At 51.5% G+C, this 20,701-nt stretch overlaps 1 protein-coding gene across 1 annotated transcript in view; it reads right to left on the bottom strand.

Moving 5' to 3' along the window:
* Rhp (GTP-Rho-binding protein rhophilin) overlaps positions 1-10,963 on the bottom strand; it is a gene marked incomplete in the record, with an annotated part of 127,037 nt that extends 116,074 nt beyond the window's left edge. Inside the window, 1 exon segment of the mRNA XM_077686752.1 lies at positions 10,555-10,963. Within this exon segment, the coding sequence (XP_077542878.1) occupies positions 10,555-10,593 (39 nt within the window).
* Positions 10,964-20,701: the final 9,738 nt, after the last annotated feature.

Raw genomic sequence — 20,701 nt, 5'->3', positions numbered from 1 at the left:
CAGGTTCGGTTTGGAAAAGTCAGAACGCCGTACACTCTTCTCATCCCAGCTGCAACTGGAGTGTTGTGGTACCGGAGTTCAGTGATCAGTTGACGCCTGAAAGTGGCGTGAACTGGCGTTCGTTTCTGGGAGCCAGCGCCTTTGTGTGCTACGCAGTGTTCGCGGTACTTGGAGACGAACAACGGAATTGATTAACCTCGGCGCCAACGAAAGTCAGCCACAATTAAATGTGCTTTTCGGATATGATATAAATAGCGCGGGAAATGGGAAACGAACTTTCAAACGTGGCGTGTGATCGGGCTCAATGGTTAGCAGTGAAGAACAGCGTCGCGCAGAGCTGCTACACGGTCTTCCATTTGTCGACTACAGCTGTATCCATCCAATTACATCGAGCCCTCGACGAACTTCGTGCACGAGTCATGTACGTGTGACGCGGCACACAAATTGAAACGGCAGGCTGACATTGGAGTGGAAGAAATGCGCCGTGGCGAGAAACCTCGTTAAAAAGTTCTTTTTTTCCCTTTTAATGTGCGCATCGCCATCGTCATGGGTGCGGCCCTTGATTCAGTTGTAAGTTCAGAAAACTGAACTCTCGCTCAGTTAATTAAACCATTCCACGGTGCAGAAAGTATCGTTTGCCGATATTTTCAGCGAAACTTCCTTAAAATGTCTTATTTTTTTAAATCGTGCGATCACCCTTCAAGGGCAGCCAGTGAGCACTCATCGATAACAAAATAAATTAAAAAAAAACAGCAAGTATTTTACCCCAATAGTTACCTGAGCGAGAGTTCGGTTGTCCGCAGCCAAAACGGAATTCTCCCCACAGTAGTACTAGCTGTAATCGACTCAACCTCCACTAATTGTCGGACCAGCCGCTTCGCTTCGGTCATCGCACGTACCTTTTTGGCTGCTTCTTTTAGGACGTCGCTAACCACGCTGAAAAATACTCAACATTTGAAATCCTACCCTTCGTAGATACAGATTTCTCCGCGACGTAAACAGCGTTTCCCGACAAACAAGCATTCAACGATGTATGCGAAAGGTGAAATCCTACGAAGCAAGCAAGGTAAACATGCCGATCACCAAGGGCGAGGCTCATGCAGAGGGAAGGTCACTTTCGTGCGGATAACAATAAAAAACGGAGTCAAAGGTGAACACTTCTGATCGCGGGCCAAAAAATGAACAAGAAGAAGACGCCGGCTTTTCGTATGTAACGGCTCTGAACTGAGGCGCGGCACCTCGGCCCCCTCCAAACGTAATATGCTATGCTGGAACAGACGACCGACCTTACGATGAAACGGCAGAAAACATCACTAGGCTCGCTAATTGATGCTACGGACTGATAACACGCGGCCGTTCAACGCAGCGTGGGCGCAGCCGCGTGTTCAAGCCATGTGTTCTACTAGGGGCACTGAGCCGGGAGAACTACCTATGCTCCCTGATTTTTCGATTACCCCCCTTTCCCTTCCCCTACCGCCTCCTCCATCGGACTTTTCGTTGAGCCGCAAATAAGCTGTCGCCGACTGAGTGCCGGTAGTACATTTGCGTTCTTCCAGTGGAAAAAGCGCGACGGGCCCGCTTGTTGGACAGTCAGCGATGCCACCGGTGCACGTGGCATGATTCAGCTCGGGACCTTGCAGGGGTCAGCCTGTCACAGGAGAGGCGCGTCGTGCGCATCTGCGCCTGTGTCACAAATCAGAGCTCCGCATCGCATGCAAGTCGTGGCGGCCGTCTCGGTCCACACGCAACCTTCACTCTGCGTGAACGCTCGGAGAGGAGGCGAGATTTTTCACCAGACCGCTAAATGTTCAAATTCAGGGTTATTAATAAATGCCCGGACATTATTGTCCCTCGTGAATGAATTGTGACGCTGCATGCTGTGTATACCTGTAGCTCAGAGTGCTGAGCGCGCCTCAACCAAGTGCTCATCCTCGTCTACCAAGTGCCAAGTGCTCATCCTCGTCTACGGTTTCCCCGCAGCCCGTGGCCAATTATGTCCCCTTCGTCGTACGGTTTCCCCTCGTCGGCTAAGCTTAGGAGATTATGACATTTCCGCTGCCTAGGAGGGATTCGAATGAGCTAGGAATGCCGCTGACAAAGGGACGCGGAAGTCGGCCCGCCATCATCACACTCATGCCCTTTGACTCCGACGTGGATTCGTAAGTGCACAAACGAAAGAGGCGCTCTGTTTTCTCTTTTCGCGTTCCGCCTCAAAGTCGTTCCGAGCACAAAGCGGGCCATCGGTGAAATATGGCCGAACGAAGAAAAAGAAAAGAAAGAAAAGAGATCTAAAATCGCCTCTCCAAAAAGGCCACGGCGCATTCGCACTCGCTATATACGGCCGACGGCTCAGGAGAGACTGGTACCTTCGCTGCACGCTTCGCGGAGAAAAATGCCTTTAAATGCGAAGTATATAATGCACAGCCACCGCAGGTTTTTCCTTCTTTTTTTTTGCGTAACTTTTTCTTTTGCGCTCTTGAGGTCGAATTACGCGTTCAGCAGGTAATAGCGCCGGGCGTGGGAGGGGGGGGGGTTAGCGGAGAGAGGGTATCAGTGGTGTTCAGAGCGGTGTGCTGCTAGTTGGCACTGCATACCTTCAAAATGCCTTCAACGTCTGAACTAAAGCGCCACTACACAACGTTACACAATATAACGGCACCGCTCTTGTGAAAATTGTTTCTGAAACCAAACTAGCGCGATGCTACAACGATTGCTGCTGGCCAAGTCTCTCTCTCTCTCTCTCTCTCTCTCTCTCTCTCTCTCTCTCTCTCTCTCTCTCTCTCTCTCTCTCTCTCTCTCTCTCTCTCTCTCTCTCACACACACACACACACACACACACACACACACACACACACACACACACACACACGCGCGCGCGCGCGCGCGCGCGCACGCACGCACGCACGCACGCACGCACGCACGCACGCACGCACGCACGCACACAAAAGCGCGCGGGCGCGCGCGCCGGAATCGAAACGACCTAGAGGAACAGGATGGGCGCTAGGGTCGACGAAGCGCATCGCATCGGCGATGCGCGAGGCGCAGAAAGAGCCAGCGACAAGTGGGGAAGGTCGGCCGGAAACGGCGCCATCATCAACACCGAGCTCCGGCCCCCCGCACGGTTTCGTGTTCCGTTTCAAAGTGGCCCTTTTCAAACGCCACCGGCACACAGTGGCAGCTGAAAGAACACAAACTGAGCGACGGCGACGGTCGTCCTGATAAGTAAACCCATTTGGAAGGTGATACTCCAACATATGCACGGGACACGCCTCGAAGTCTTCGACGCTTACTGCCTTTGTCGGCTCTTGTCCCGCCGCCACCACGCCTACTTTTCTTGTCTTTTGCGTTCCCTGTGGATGCCTCTTTTGCACGTCTGGTGGGCTTCACCGTGTTTTTAAACCGAATCGTGTAGGGTTTGGTTAGACACCTCTCCACTGCGCGGTAGTGTTCGCCTGGCTGCTTCTACTTTCGAGCGCCTCGAAACCCTCGCGGTGAGGACCAAGTTGGCTTTGCTGTATGCTTTTCGCCAGTTTTATTTCCTGCGAAACTGTGGCAAAGGTGCCACCGAGAAGGATAGAAAAGCCGTGTCCTCTCCCGCCCCTCCCCCCCCTTTTTTTTTCTCAATTATGAAGTTTTGGGTTACTGAAAGAAACAAAAAATGCGCAATACAAAATGTGCTGCCACCAATGCTTCGGACGTGATTACTGTTCAGCATACGATTGTGTTTTATGTCTTGCGGGGGGGGGGCATTGACTAAGTGTATTACCTTAATGGTACTAAAACGGCCGAGCGCAAATCATCTCTTTTACTTTGTTTGCAAACTGCCTTCTTCTTTTCCTTTTAAGCGTAAGCTATGCTAACTGTTGCTGGGCTAACTGCGCAGAAAACGGTCCTCTCGGGGAAAGGAAAACAACGCCCTCTGCGGGCACTAATAAGACAGAATTAAGTGGAGTAAATAGGTCGCACATGCAAACAGGCAAAATATACAAGCAAGCGCTTCATTCGCATCAATCTGGGCGACCTAACGGCGAATAAACGCGATCCGATTAAAAAAGCTATCCGTCGCAGGAAACCTGCGTCTCCGCGCGGGAAGGGGGAAAAAAAGGGGCCAAAACGGACGGTGGGGTCGACTAAGAACATCTCAACAACAGCGTGCACACACGTTCACGGTGTACCATAAGGTAAGCCTGCTTATATGTTAGTTACTGCGAGAACTAGTTCATAGAATCCCGACTGACTGAACGTAAAAAATAACTGGAAACTCGGTGATGCTGGCTACACGCTTTTTTTCTCCAGTGCCCTCCACCCCACTGAAAAATTCAATCGCAAGACAAAAAAAAAAAAAAAAAATCAACACGCACCAAGCTAAGAATGTTCTGCTTTTCCTTCCAAACGCATCATTTTTACGCAGTTACATACATCGACACCTCTCGAAGTAGCGTTCCGCTGCTAACAGCACACGCGGTGTATCCGATGAATCTGAGCAAAAAAAAAAAAAGGAGGGACCTCGTGCGGCGGAGCCACAAAGCGACGCGGGGAGGTCTCGACGCGCCGCTTCGGTACCCTACCGCCGTCGTGCAGGCGGAATCGCCAGCAAGCATGGCAGCCAGCGACATAGACGGTCCTGACGTGCGACCCAAGGAATGCCGGCGCGCATAGCGGCGCTAAGTGCGTCGCAACTGGGCGCGCTCCTGGCTCCGAGCCGCCGGATGGCGGCCAGAACGCGCACGTCTCCTTTTACCAGTCAGCCTGCCACGCCACCACTCCCAATCTTCAGGCGTATTACGCCGACGCTGTCTAGAGTGGGTCTTACAAGCTTGCTGCATGGTTGTTCGGAATGAAGGAAGTCCCGTACCTCTCACACGACGCCGCCTGTAAAGGAGTACTGACACCAAAGTTAGATTTCTATAAACTGATATGGTTCGCTTCATAAAGCTGCCAAGTTGCTTTCCAACGATGTTGAGCGTCAAACGTCGCTTGGAACCAATTTTAAATGGATATTATTGCCGAAGTTTTGAGAGACCCGGAAACGCCCGACCCAGCCGCTCTGTGAAGTAAGTACCGCCGGTGGAGGGGTGTGACGTAGAAGCGTCCTGCCGGTCTAATACCCTCAGCGAGCGACACGCATATTAATCGGAACGAAACCGACAACAACACAAAGTATTTTAGTGGGGTTGCGGTGTCTTTTGTCCTGTTTCGCTCCGCCGGCCGCAACAGCAGTTTCAGACCGGCTGAATGCGGCGGAACTGATCTTTAATTAAGATGGGGGGGTCGTGAAAGGTAGGCATGACCAGAAAATGTGACGTCGTGGCCGCCGTAGAGCCCCCGCGCTTGCCCCCGGGCTCTCAGCGGCCGAAACCGACACTGATGTCACGAATGGCGCTGTAATTCATCATCTGCAGCACTTTGGCCACTCCTAATTCGTGCGTTATGTCTTATGGAGTACAGACACAACGGACCCAAATAACCGAACTACGCAAATTTGGTGTCACTACTCCTTTAACAGACAAAACACAACGCTGCATGCGTTCTGGCCATTGCTCAATTGACTGCCCAGCACGTTTATTCGCTGTTCTGCTGCATAATATTGTTGCGTCCCGATAGACACAAGCAAAGTCGTCCGTATACGGTGATGCATCTATTAGGCGCGGCGCTTAAGACGAGGCAGCAGGTCGTGGCTCAGCGAATATGGCTGACGGACTCGAGCACGCGCGAGCAGGGCACGCGAATTTACGCCGTCGTCTTTGAAGGAACACCAAGGGACAGGCTGACCAAGGAACACGGCACGTATCCCTCACTTGGAGATTGTACAAAGCACGGTGACCAGAACACACCTCAAACAGGGGGATTGCTCGGCTTAACCCATAACCGATATCCACCGGTTCGAAACTGCGACGCATGCAGCAGCCATGGTTTTCCTAAATAAGGGGGAAAACAAAAACGCATGTGCACGCGACGTGCACGAAAGTGAACCTGCAGGTTCTTCAGTGCGCAATGGTGCGCTAAAGAACCCTAAACCTGGTGTAGCTATTCGGCGTACTTAACCGCACGCTAACATTTCCGTGGCACTGCTAAACCACACCCGCTCGATGAAAGGCCAAAAGCTCGAATACCGTTTTGCGCGCCCAGAAACGAGCGCTTTGACTGCAAATCCCGAAAACTATATAGAGACTAAGGACTTCCCCTTGCTCCGAAAGAGGAACCACCGTAATGACGATGATGGCGTGCAGGTTTGCTGGACCACCGACACCCCACAACATGCATGCATCGCCTTCGCATGCAAGCTGTCGGCGCAGCCTTAAGCAAAGGCATCATCGTCACTAAGACGCCAGCCGAACTGCTGGCGGCGCAGCGGGAGGGGGATGCGAATGCGAATATGCGCTGTCTTGGCGTCACATCTAACGTTATACTTTGAGGCCTAACGTAGTCCCACAGCCTGACGTACAATTAGACGTTGCTCGGCACGCCGTACGGCTTAACGTTAGGTTTACCAAACTTGGCCGAGGCTCTCCGCCATATGTAGTAACTGAGTGAAGAAGGACACACAGGGAAGCAAGTGATGATGATAATGACGACGGGACACGCGATTTGAGCACGCGCCGCGCTCCTCACTGCATGCCGTCGCTTCCTCGCCCAGCGGCGTAAAACCGCCCACCATCCCTGCGGGCGCTGCGGCCGCTTCTGCTCCTCTCAGCACCCTCAATACTGGCACATCCGTTTGGCAATTGGACATTAGGAGTTTCAGCAATCCGCATACTCCGTCCTTTCCGTGTTGACCGGGACCCGACTGGGCACTTGCGCATTCGTTCTGGCAGGGTCGATTAGTTCCGCGGGCCGGCCCTCGCCATGCCCGCGCATTCGTTACGGTGCGGGGTGTCCTCCTCGCCGTGACCGCGTGCGCAGGCGCAGTAGGGTCCCGGTACGAACGGGACCCTAAAAACTGCTTACGCGTCTTCGGAGTTACTTTCTCCTGCTACAAGGGACTCGGGAGCCATCAAAATTCACTTCAGCACCTAGCTGAACAACGCAGCATTTCCAAAGGTTGCGTTTGGACCTCAACAAAGACTGACTCTTAAAGCTGCCTCAACCCTTCGCCGAGCAAGCGCACACTAAGCATGCCGGAGCAAATAATTAACTCTGCCGATATATGCTCACTGGAAGAATCCTCGGCCAGGGGTTGAGACAGCTCTATTCGTCAAAGCCAGGGAGCGGTCTGCAGGAACATCCCGCGGAGGAGCTCAGCTTATGCGGTGGCCGCTCGTCGGGAGAGGGGCCCTACGCTTGCACCCGAAGTTGCGAAATATGCCACACCGCTAGATTACTTAGATTACCACAGCCCATCATGCATATGTTTTTAATATTTCCATAACATAATCGGTATTCCGTGGCGCAAAGTGCGTAGCGCAGGGGCGAAGTAGATTTTCAGTATTACTGTCCTTCACCCGGCCTCCTGTACCATCAGGTAAGGCAGTACCAGCAAACATCAGGTCTGCAGCCCATTCCCAACCCCTCCATACAACAGTGTATACGGCGCCCAGCAAGAATCCTACCCAGCTTGACCCGGTGAAGAGGGCCTGCGCCGCCAGCCGCAGTCAGAGGATTTCGGACTAGGGATCCCCTCCACCGGGCGGGTGCCCTAACAGCAACAGCCGTTGTTGATTGCAAATTTTATTAATTTATTCGGCATCGAACATGTGTTTGAACCAGACGACACCTGCATGCGATTCGTTTTATTTTTTGGTATAAGTGATACCAGCTGACTGGATGCATCTTAGAAGCTCTCTCAGGCGGTAAAAAAAGGTGAGGTGTCAATAAGTCCGGTGTTGCCTTTTGATCCTTGTGAGAACCACGGAAGCGTATTTGATAAACTTCCCCCCGCTTCATAGGGGAAATTCGTTCACGGACCGACGCCGCGGCAGACCGTCAGGGGATATATACCAACGGAGAAAACATTGCGCCCTTCCTTGCCAGTCAGCTAGGTTCGTTGAATATGACCCACAAATACACGTTCCTTTCAAGATTCGAAGTGGTGTACAGCATCTAAATCTTATTTATGGCTTTTCATGGTCAAGTTACAGTCATTCGCAGTACTCGTACGACATCAGCGTTTCATCCTTGAAAGCACAATCCGGTTTATCACCCCTCTCTGTTCGCCGTCGTATCGCCACCCTTTCCCTCTTTCATAAATTTTTTCATTCTTCCCTCAATGCAGCTCCTTACATCCTCCCCCCGACATACATTTCACACCGCACAAGCCATCCACTTCAAGTGTCCCGTTATCGCAACAGAACTGTCACTTTTTTCGCTTCTTTTTTTCTCCGCGCCGTCAAGGATTGGATGGACCTTCCCTGCTCCATTGTTTCAACCACCTGCCCATCATCCTTCATTGCAAATGTTACAAATCACCTGTGCTGCGAAAATTAATGTGTTCAAATGTTTTCTTTGCCTGTGTATCCCCCCCAGTGGGGTCCTTAAGGAAATGAAATGAAATTAAATTAAATTAAATTTGTGCTCCATAATTTGGCGATTTGTCACTGCACTTTCGGAACTTTATACCTGGAACAAGATCACAATCTCAGCCGTGACACGTCCACTCGAGGAGGGAGACTTCGATAAAAGCCAGTGGAGAATGCCTGCACACCCACCAACTCATTCTTCGTCTCGTCGCGATACCTTACCTTCGGCCTCTTCTTACCACGTTATCCAGCGATAGCCGCACGGTTACTTGTGCATCGTTTGGAAGTTGAGCTACAGCAACTTCGCCAGAAAGCGGTGGAGGTGCGCTCCACCAAGGTGACAGGTGGTCTGAGTAGTCTCGCAAAGTCATTCATCGCGTCGCGATGACCTTGAGCCGCCGGAGCGCAATACTGGCAGGTGTGACGTCACGTCACGTGACTTGCCGCGGAGAGGCGTCGCAGCTGGGCTCGCTCGGAGCCTCGCCGCTGCGGTACCACTAAAATCGGCAAGGGTGTAGCGCCTGCTTCTCCGGAGCTCGATCGCTCAGCCTCGCCATGGATGGCGTGCCGCCGCGGGAGAACAAGTGTAGCAGATACGTTAGTTAACTTTCATGAGACGCTGTGTGCAGCCTTCGCAACAAAAACCAAACCAAGCAGACCTTCCGCTTGTGACAACTAGTTGTAGAAGTGGTGAACCTGACCCATTTTTAGTACGTATTATAAAAATCCCTCAAAAGCAAGTTCAGAAGGGAGAACTGATCCGCCCTGGCACAGCACATCGCAGTGCGCCAAAGCACGCCCAACGCTTCGCTTCGTTACCGCAGAGGCGTAACCAGCGGTTCCCAACGGAATTCTACGCGGTCTTTGTGAGCTCGCTCACAGCTAGGCGGCCCGCAAAAGAATACGTAGCAGACCTCAGCGCAGCCTTGAGCGCACGCAAGGCAGTAGTAGTCCTGCAGTGCCTGCCGCGCAGTTTGCTCAGCCGCCACCAGCCCGGTCGGCGGTAGCACGAGGACGCTGCGCACACAGCGCCGATGTACGAATCATGGCCGGCAGCTGATTTTGGGTCAAAAGTTCCACAGCGTACATTGGAAGGAAACGGGGAAGAGCGCCTTTTGAAAGACTGCGCCAAATAACAGCGTTTTGTCCGCCTATATCTCACATGGGCGGCTGTAGGTTGGCCAATTATGTGCAATGCACAGGACGTGTCAGCTCGGACAAAACTTAAAATTGCCCGAGAAAACAGGCTTGACTACTCTGCAAGTCGCGGCCGCCGAAGTATCAAACCACTTAACACGCTACGAGCAAAGACGACTGTGGGTACAACCATAGAGAAAGAAATACTGGTACGACTGCCGTCAGTTTATCTAGATCACGGTTTTCGGCATCTCGAAGGCTGTGTGAGCTGAAATGAATTTCAAGGCCTGGTACCGATAGCTGAAATAATCTCGCCACATCCATACAGAAGTTTTGAATCCCACTCGGAAATGCTTTCTAGGAGGTTACCAAATAAATTTAACTGCTATCATCTTAGTGTTCAACCAGGAACAGCAGAGTAGGGCATTCGATACACGCGTGAAACGCTGCCGGGAACAATGTGATTGCCGCAAACATTTTTCCAGGCAATGTCTCTCGCTTCCTACCGACGCTAAGTTTGGGCTCAGTTACACGGCCCTTGCCGCGCTCATGCACCCTTGGAGGTACACGGTAGAAGACATCCGGGCTGATGGGCGCATCGATGCTAGCCTGCACTGCGGCAAGTGCTTTCCCTATAGACTCAGCTATGTTCGTTACTACGAAATGAATTACAAGCACGTGACACAGGCACCTTGCGCGTGACAAGGGGCGAGTGATTGGATTCCACGCCCTTGGTCCTCTCCCACAGATCGCGACACGTCCCTCAGACCATGGGCGTCGGAAGAGGGGTGCAAAAGAGGCACTTGCCCTCCCTGCAACCATCCCAGCACTTGCCCACTTGTACCTCTCAAGACAAACTCCTGCCGACGCCCTTCCCTTAGACCTCACCGATCTGGTCGAGTAGCCTATTTTCGGTATCCACTCTGCACTATAGCAGCATGACAACACGTGGCGCACTCACCCGCTTTCGGAACTGGGGGTAACGGAGGCTCGAAGCCATCGTTTACGGAGCCAGTTAGAGTCGTCGATGCACAAAGATTGCTCAGCGTCCAGGAAGAACCTCAGCACGGCAGGCGAGTTGATCGTACGTCGTACAAGCCCGGCCGCATGCGATGAAGCCCCGCGTTGGACACCGCAGCGTTCGAAGCACGGTCCAGACGCTGGGGGCAGACAAATTGTGCGTCAAGCCTTGGCGGCGTCGTCGCGACAAGGGCAGGGCGTGCTCAGGTGTCGGAATGCGTCGGTGTATCGTTTCAGCTCCGATCGCAGGTTAGCTGGCAGGCTGGGCGAGCGGATGACAACTGGCGCAGATCCGCGCAGCAGACGACGACACGCGACGGACGCCGCTCGTCGGCATGCGCGGCGGAGCAGAGTGACGCGCGGCGAAAAAGATAGATGCACGGAAACGAAAGACTAACGAGCGAAGGCCTGCGCAAACGAACGGTGGGGGAAAGAAGAAAAAGAGCGCAAAAAGACGGCAAACAAGGAAGCCAGCCAATGAAAGGCGCCGCGCGCGCACCTGTACCGCTTTCTCCTTTTCTCTCCCCCGCCCTTCCCTGGGGGGTGTTTTTCTGCGCCGGCCTTTCTCTTCTTCCCTTCCCGCGCGCGCAAGCACGCTCGCACATCACAGGCCGCTTCTTTCCGTACGCGCGGATCCCGCAGGCACGCAGACCTTGTCTCCTTCCCGCTTGGCCATGACTCACGATGGCTCGCGTGGCCCCGCAAATTACACACCAATGGACTGTGCGTTCCAGGGCCAGCGGAGGCTGTCCGCGGTGTACCGACCTCACACTGCCTGCGAGTGCCGCTAGTTACGTATCTTGCTGACGCGTCTGGCTACTTGGCACGTAGACCAAGCATCCAACGAACCACGCTTCGCCGAATGCGGGGAAAGTGGTACACAACGGAATCGTCCCAAACGGCGCAGTTTTTGCCTCCGCGAAATGATATTCAGCGGAGAAAAGCGAGAAGCACGATTATTCGCTCGGTCTCTCCCATAAAGCCATGCAGGAGAACGAGCAAAAAAAAATTTTTTTAGTGGTTCACCGCAAGATGAATCAGGATGGGGTGTTTGTGTAATGGGTTACCTGCGAAATCTAGCTGCCGTAAATTTACGAAACTCTGAAAAGTGAGCGTCCATATTCTCGTCACGTACACGTCAAAGGTGCGCAGCGCGACACTGCTTGCCTTCTGTTACGGACTGAGAGAATCACCCATGCAGCAAGTTAAATACGCGTGCGGACGCTGAGAGTAACGTGGCCACCCATCAAAATACACTCTGTGTACGCGCGACGTCTTAAAGCTTGTTCCTGAGACTGGCGTCTCGCCGTCCACAGGTTGAACTGCTCGTGTGCGTGCGAGTTTAATTTGCAGCGGCGTCAGAATCTCTGAAAGCTGGTCACTCCCCTTACTACGCGTCGTACGAATTCCAAGCCTCCTTTCAGGTTGATGACGTGGACGAACGATTCTGACATCCCTTTGCGAAATTCAGGACAACGATAATACTGCCACGTCACTGCGGATATCTGATATGACGTCCCCGCACTCGAATTTGGAGACAATAGATTACCGCCACCCTTCACGCAACGGCCTGCGGGAAAGATGGACGCAAAGCGAAAACATCCGCCACCCCTCCCCCAAAACAGGGGCAAAGATCTTTCCAGGGAGACATTGCAGGGCTAGCCGCAACACGCGAGGTGAGACGCTCGACACGCCTGCGCAGGCAACTCGTGCACAGCGGAAGCAGACACAGACGTGTACATTGCCCCGTTTTTAGGCGAGAACACCAAGAATCAGAGAGAGTTCGTTGTGCGCAAGGATCTTATAGCCACCTTTCCAAAAAAAAAAAAAAACGCCCTTCCCGAGAGGGGGGGGGGGGGGGGGGGGGGGGGCGTGCGTGCTATATAGGATATTTAATTTGTGTTGAAAAAAAAAAGACGCCATGTTTTTGACATGTAGTGCCATTTATTGTAGCGTTTTCTTGGAGAGAAATCAACATAGCGTTTGTACTCAAAGTGATTGGTTATTGCTCTGTCTCAGGCAGCGCGCTCCCGCGTATTTTCTCTGTTCGCGTGTCTTTGCGCAGCTTGTCGTGTCTTTGCGCAGTTGTTGAATTGACGCTTATAAAACGCCAAAATGGACATAATCACGGCACGAGGGCCAAAAAACCGCCCAATGCGGGCCGGTTTCAAGTATAGACCGGTAACCGGCCCGCTGTTTAAAAAAACGGTCCGGCCCGTCCAAAACCGGGCAGATGGCAACCCTACGCTGAGCTGAGCCCATTTACTTGGCCGAAACCGCCAAACAATCACCGTAGCTGAGCGCTTTGCTGCTAAACTATGTCACCTAGCCGTCAGTCCGCCCGCGGGGCTGAAATTTCTACAGTAGGAGCTGGGCGATAGGTCTTGCTACAGAGCGTTGTTACAGGATTCCTCAACTTCACTCCGCTGCGGTGACAGACTAGGAGCCGGACTTTCACGTGCAGCGAGTAACCATGAGCATCCCGACCAGCGCGCTAAACCGACTAAAACTTTCACTGGTTTTTTTTTTTTTTTCGTAGAGAAGCACCAAGACACTACCAGTTACAATTATAAAATAGTAATTATCACAATACTAATTATAAGACAAAAAGAGAAGTGTTTACTGGGAATAAAATGTATAACCCGCCATAAATGCAGCCAATTCTATCAGCGGCTTTAATGTGGGTGATTTGGTCTGTACCGTCGGCTCGGAGGCAAAATGAGCTCGTCGCGCCGACGGTTATGATAAATACGAGTACGAAATATGCAGGGGCGGATGAATGTATGACCAAACGCGAAGGAAAATGGAGCCTCCTACATCTTGTAGTGGGTAGGCTGGCAGCGCGGCTATAATTAGATTACAGTTCTCCCTAATTAACTCGAACTCGGATATCTCGAAGTATTGGTCAAGCTGAAACTTTTTTGCAGTACATTTACCTCCCATAGGTGCCGCCATGCATCCCCCCTCCCCCCCTCCTTATAGCGAAGCGTTTTTTTGGAAGACTGCAGATATCTCAAAATTTTGACGGAGAGGACACAAGGCAAAGTCCGCTACAGGCAGCTGATAACGTCTCCGTTCGAACGTTTAGCTTCCACTACGCGCACAACACGCTCGTGAACGGCAAATTTACGTTGTACGAGGCCGATGTTCCCGTTACCGGAATGCTATCCGATGCCTACATCGTTGAGAGAGCTGTGGAAGATGCAGCTGATCGTGAGGACGAAGAGGAGCCTCGAGAAGTGCCTGCAACGACAGAAACAACAAAGATGCTGCGCCCGCTTCGCAACAAGGTACAGAATGTAGCGGTGGCGACCAACAATGGATGCGATGCATTGAGCAGCTCGAGAACGCTTTTCTGAAACCAGATGCGAACGCGGAACAGGCGAGCAGCACTCGGTTCTTTCTTCCGCAACTTAAAAATTCGTATTTCCTGTTAACTTTATTGCTTTTGTTCCGAAAGCTCCCATGTGAGTGGAGATTTCGTTACCAGCATTACCTCTTATTTCAACGACCTGGCCACAAATTTTCGGCATTTCGCTTAACTCGAAACTCCGCTTGTCTCTAAATTTTCGTTCGAGTTAACAAGGGATTACTGTTGATAAACCGAACGGAATTCTTCTGTGCCATAAGGGCGAGGTTTCTTTTTTTTCTTTTTTTTTTACGGGATCCCTTGGAACCAATGTGCACATGGTTAGTGCGGGTTAGTTTCTCCTAAGCATTGGATAAAGTTTCTCTGGATAAAGATCATTTCCAGAAGTGACTGCTAAAGGGACCCAGTAACATTTTTAAAAGCTTTTTTCTAAATCTTAAATGCTTTCAGAACGTAGTGAACAGACGCATCCAGTACTTAGAATACGAGGTCACAAAATACCTCAGACCAAAATACTTGTCTCCCACCGAATAACTTGTAAACAGGCTCAAAAGATTTTTTTTCTTCTCGTTTCCAATCTTGGCCGCTCTCCCAGCGCTCGAATTACGACATTAGAGCGATGTAGCGGCCATTGGCCGGCCTCCTTTCAGTTGCAGCAATGAACACACTTTATGGCCACCTTTAAAAAAATTGCCACGAAAGCAAAGCAGAAACAGATGGCGTATCTGCTGCTATGAGCAAATCCCTCAGTGCTGTAGAGTTTTTTGGTAATAAGTATACTGAGAGAAAACCGCGCCCCTGGGAACCCATGTCGGCGTTGTGGTTATGGGAAGAGCACAGCTGCTCACTTGGCATGTCTATCGGATTCTTAAGTGACTTCTTGGGTTTGCTTTTTTTTTTTCACTGACATGAGTTAGCCGAAATGGCTGAAACTCGCTGAGATTCTCTATGTGCAGTGCCGCACCGTGATGGCGATAACTACCAGCCAGCATGACTGTGCCAGCACGATTACTACAATGTAGCCAGTACGGATATCTACAATGCTTCTAGAAGCGAAAGAAAGAGCGAAGGTATTTATCAGAAGTGTTGCAGAGTCCCTCTAAGGCACCATCATTCGGCTAGCGTTATTTATTACGTGCGTGCTGCAATAAAATTAGTGATTATTACCCTGATACCGAAACTTTCCCATGGGCCGGCATCCCCAACAACGCACCCGAATTTCCTCCATGCACCCGAATGACCACTCCCTTTCATCAATGGCCCAAATTCGGCGAGTAGCGCAGTTCACGATTTGACTGAATGGGGGTTTCGCTGGGAGATAACGCAATGCCAAACGCCCCGCTGACATTGCGTACGTTGCGATTGGAAATTTGTATCGTTGACCGCAGTGAATTGCCAGTTCGGGCGAATGGATGCGAAGCAGAAGTCCATGAGAGAGGAAATGGCCGTTGGTGGAGCGTAACGTGCGACACGTGGCGGTCGCGTATCGCCGCACATGTGCGCACCTTGACGATTTAAGGTGAATTCGAGCGACAAATTCATACGGCAGAAAAAAAAATGTCACTATACAACTCAAAATAAAAACAGATGTGGCGCGTAAAACAGACTATTCCGACGTGAAACGCGGTTGTCCTAGAGCTGCTCTCAGATTTCCAAATCCTTTTCTTCGTACGGGCATGAGTGCCGCAGAAAGAGCCATAAACGGTTGCTGGCGCCCAGCATCGAACTGGTCGTAGAGGAGACGCGTAAGGAGCGGCTCGGAAGTGTGTGCAAACAAACTGGCTGTCTACATCCCGGAATCCTCCCTGAGGGGCGATTCCGGCAAAATTCCAGAGCGCCGCTTGTGATACACTTTCTCCTCACACAGACTCTGGCAATCGGCGTTCGTACTCCGGGCACGTGCCCTGCCGCCCGAAGAAAAAGGTCGCGCCCTCCCGGAAAGAGAAGTGCGCGGTCGGCGTGGCTGACTCACGCACCGTAAATTGGTCTCGCCTTTTTTCCGCTACACGCGATGCCTGGAAGCCACAATTGTGCCGCACAAGACGGGAATCCCTGGGGCTTCAGTGCAGCGCCTCTCGGATCCAGCTAGTCAGGCCTCACGGCGCGAACCAGGCGGCGACAGTCCTGCCACTGCGAGCTAAGGGAAGTGTCGTGGGTAGCGATGTAAAAGAATGAACAGACGTGCGGCGCGTCGCATCGGCGTGTGAAGTCGGTTTTGATGGCGTGTGGCTCTTAGTATTCCGCCTAGGTGACCAGTCCAGAAGACCAATTACCCTCGCTTTGGCGCGCATCTAAAGGGCAATTAAGATAGAATGGGGAAGTAGGCCAGTCAGCACAAACCTTGTTCGCAATGCGAGAGACGAAGCCAAGCAAGAAAATTTGCCCGCGTATATGAGCGCTTCGCTTCAAATGATGTCGAAAGAGGGTGGCGGTTCGGCCGCCTCTGCCAGGCAACTTCCCTGATTCCTGATTCGGTAGCCGATTTCGTCTTTCGCATACTATTCAATGACATGCCAGATTCGGTGGATGACCCGCCCGGCGGTCCGCGACGGGTCACTGTGGCTGGCTCACCACGGGTGACCCTTCGACCCACGGGTGGGTAGCTTATTTAGTGGCTCTAGTCGCTATACGCCTCGAGCGCTGCATGTAGGGGCGCCACTGAAATCCCCCGAGCGGCCCGTTTCCAAAGTAGTCGCGGGAGGCTCCGGCCAGCTCACACTGTCACCGCTGCTTTTGCGACACGTTCACGACTGACCGTTTGTATGCGCTGGAAATTCATATTTATGTAGAGCAGTCACTCTGTTCGCAAATGTGGTGTATTGACGAGAGTGTAAACGTTTCTGACTCAATCTTAGTGGTACATTAGGTCCGTATAAGCACCAAGCGTGTGTGACAGGCCGGCGTCGCGAAACGGGCATATGCGTGGAGCTGATTTTCATTCTCAGACTGCTATGAAATTTACTAACTGTGTCTCCGTAAGCAGTGTTTTCTCAGATGGCCATGCTATGGCTATACACTACGATGGAAATCGGTTTTGTGTGCTTACATAATCTAGCGGAGCACTCATACCTGACCATGCCAGCGACGCTTCAAATCTCAGATATTGATCACTACCATGGACAAGCCAATGTGGCATCAATTTCACGAACATTCTACAAAATAAGTACGATGGATAATGCAAAATTCTATGCGGGAATCAGCACACGACAAAAAAATATAACGCTGTGTCGTCTTGTACGAGGTCAGCGCTCGCCATCGATTATCTGCTACATATACCTTCCGCGAGCAGCGCGAACACGGGCTTATCTGAGAGTAATCCGCGTCCACGACTAAACGCTTCTTCGAAACATCGTCATATGACACAGGGAGCCTGTATAATCTAGCTCAAACTGAAATTAGATGGCCTTATCAGATACCACACTCTTCCAACGACACCGTTTATCGCTTGTGAACGTACTTACTGTATACTTACTGTATACTTCAAAAAATGCGTCCGCTGAGTGATCAGCCGTTCGTTGAAGTCGAAAAACAAACGGAAAGTGAACGCGCAGCTCGTGTGTGTGATTACCAAAACGTTCATTCCCTGATTTCGCTCCGCATTTGTACACAACGATAGTTAAGCGTCCCCCTGCCCCCATGTCTTAACAAAATATCGGTGCATTTCGCATCTAGTTGGTCTAATGAGCACCAATTTGCTTAAGTTTCGACAAACGTCTTTAGCATTTCCGACGCTGCAGTGGGTTTTTTTCATTCCCGTACGAGCTGTTCTGTTGCTTCCGGACTTAGCTGACCATTTATTTTCCCGTGGTTTCATTAACTGTCCTTCATGAGGTCTCATGAGCGTTCCGACTCGGGCGCCTTACCCCGGCGTTTGGTTCATCCCACAGCGCCAGTTCTGCTTACCAAAAGTGGCCCACTTGGCATTCTCATCGCAGCGGGAGGACTCAAACCCAGAAGGCCTCCCACACACCCATTGAAAGTTTGAGAATATGTTGAGGACGTTTCGACCCCAACGCCTCTAATCATTCGCTTTACCAGGTGCGACTGCTCTCCCATCGAGCGCTAGCTATCCTGAGGGAAACTTCGGAGGGAACTATACTAGATGGTTCGATTGGTCTTTCGCCCCTATACCCGGGTCGGACGATCGATTTGCACGTCAGAATCGCTTCGGACCTCCACCAGAGTTTCCTCTGGCCTCGTCCTGCCCGGGCATAGTTCAACATCTTTCGGGTGCCAACGTGTGCGCTCACGCTCCGCCCCACAGCGACAAGAGAGCGCCTGGGACGGGCCGTTGCTGCTTCCTGGATCGGACACCTGCGCGGTCCGCGGGATCGCAACGCGGCCCGCGAAGGGCCTTCACGTTTCATTACGCCTTTGGGTTTCACGAGATCCATTCACTCGCGCACATGTTCGACTCCTTGGTCCGTGTTTCAAGACGGGTCGGGTGTTTCCGACCTCTCACGGCCGTGTCACCGCAAACCACGAGAGCGCCTCCGCGGGAGAAAGCCGCGCTTGCCGGCTTCTCGCCGCCCACACCGTCACCGCGGAACCAACCAACACGACAGCCGTGAATGGGCACATATGTAACGAACCACGGCCTTGGAATATACTTAACATTTTCATGTGGCTTATATTCCCATAAAAGGCACAATTTATTGTCAGGTATTGGGTAATCACATCCCCGAAACACATTTTTCTATACGGCGTATATATTCGAAACCAAGAGAGAGAGAGAGAGAGAGAGAGAGAGAGAGAGAGAGAGAGAGAGAGAGAGAGAGAGAGAGAGAGAGAGAGAGAGAGAGAGAGAGAGAGAGAGAGAGAGAGAATGCATTTAATGGTAAAAGCGAGGTTAGCCTGGCCATATCGCTTAGCATGCTACGCCATATGAGGGAACGAAAACATGAGAGTCTGTGAACTGAAATAAATAAATAAATAAATAAATAAATAAATAAATAAATAAATAAATAAATAAATAAATAACGAGGTAATGCACACGAGTGTTCAAGCACATACACGGAGTTTTGAAGTTAAGTTCATCACAGCACTTATTCCAGGCCAGTACTATCAGAGCTTTGGTAGCCCGTACGGCCTGGCGTGGGTCCGACCAAGGGCCCATAACTGCCCTTAGTTCAAGGCCTGCGTTGTGTGGTATACACAGAGATGTTTGGAGAGTCTGCCTTGGCACTGTGAAGTTTGGACAGGTACAGATGACATGTTTGGTGTCTTCTGTTACATGGCATGTTGCCACATTCGTTGTACGCGCTGCAAAAGTAAAGCAACCTCTCACTGTCCCAGTATCAGGTCTGAACGAGGCGACAATAGAATTCACTTGTGCCTGACGTATTCGGAGGGGACAGTGGTGGTATGCTGCTGCCGTAGCCGACGCCGTTGGCGTTCGAGCACTTAACCAAGACGCGTCTGTTTTTCGAAGTGCCCTAAACGTACTATTTACTTACAGACATCACCATAACAAGTTATTTAGGGCAGGGAAAGGCAAAAAGAAGCGAAAGAGAACCAAAACTTTGCATGAGCCCCTATCAGCCGCGCAGCGCTCCTCCCGTAAACGCCACGGAGAAGCGGCGACAGGAGGCGCAGCGATCGCGAAGCTCGAAGAGTAACCAGCGAACCACCAACAATTACTGCTGGTGAGTAACTTGTGAACGACCACCGAACAGACCCACCAGTAGTAGTGCCAAAATGTTTCATTGCCTCCGTGTTTCGTTGCCCTCACGTTCTGGATAAATCCCGCCGCGGTGGCTCAGTGGCTAAGGCGTTGCGCTGCTGAGCACGAGGTCGCAAGTTCGATTCCCGGCTGCGGCGGCCGCTTTTCTGATGGAGGCGAAAAGCAAAAACGCCCGTGTGTACGAGATTTCGGCGCACGTTAAAGATCCCCAGGTGGTCAAAATTAATCCGGAGCCCTCCACCACGGCGCGCCTCATCGCCTGCGTTGCGTCGGCGCGTTAAATCCGACAATCAATCAATCAATCTGTATAAGATGGGCATGCAATGTGTGCAGTCAAAACAGTGCCTCTTCTCAGTATGAGAAAAAAAGTCCGTACTCTTAGCAACCTCAGATTGTCACTAAATGCCACCCTTCGCCACCCCTGTGCACATGGACAGGGATGTGCAACATCCAAAGATATCGAGGAGGGGGGGGGGGGGGGTTGCAATCCGGCGGAGATTACAGAAGCACGAATGGGATTTAAGCTTGCGAAATCACTTTTTTCCTAAAAGTATTTATTTTTGGCCAAGAAAAGGAAAACGGGGACTGAGTTGACGGAACGTTTTCGCATTAATTAAAAAAGAGCCCCTGCAAAACTGGATAATTTATTGAGTCCTTCATACACATCCTTCAGACGTTATACGAAGTTACAGGTGCTGTTCATGCACTTTTTCCATACAATAAAGTCCCGTTAAGACGAACTCAGTTAAGACGAATTTTCGCTTATGCCGAACAACCTGAAAACGTTTGTGTGGTTTTCCATAGACCCAATGCAAAAAATCCCCCTAAGACGAACAGCGTAAAACTTTCGGAGTGACCACCACTACTGGAGATTCTGGGTAGCGAATACGGCAGTCTTGGCGGGGTTCGGCGGGGCATTTACGCGACCAGATGGAAAGAAAAGTAAAAGAAAATCGCAACGACAAGCGAATTCGCGCCGCGGAGGAAGGAACGAAGCGAGAAAAAAAGACGCGGATGAAGCTACCACTTCTCCCA

This window comes from Haemaphysalis longicornis, unplaced genomic scaffold, assembly GCF_048455015.1.
Source record: "Haemaphysalis longicornis isolate Haplotype H1 unplaced genomic scaffold, Haemaphysalis longicornis Haplotype H1 scaffold_1, whole genome shotgun sequence".
NCBI lineage: Eukaryota > Metazoa > Arthropoda > Arachnida > Ixodida > Ixodidae > Haemaphysalis > Haemaphysalis longicornis.
This window is presented reverse-complemented; position numbering and strand designations above follow the sequence as displayed.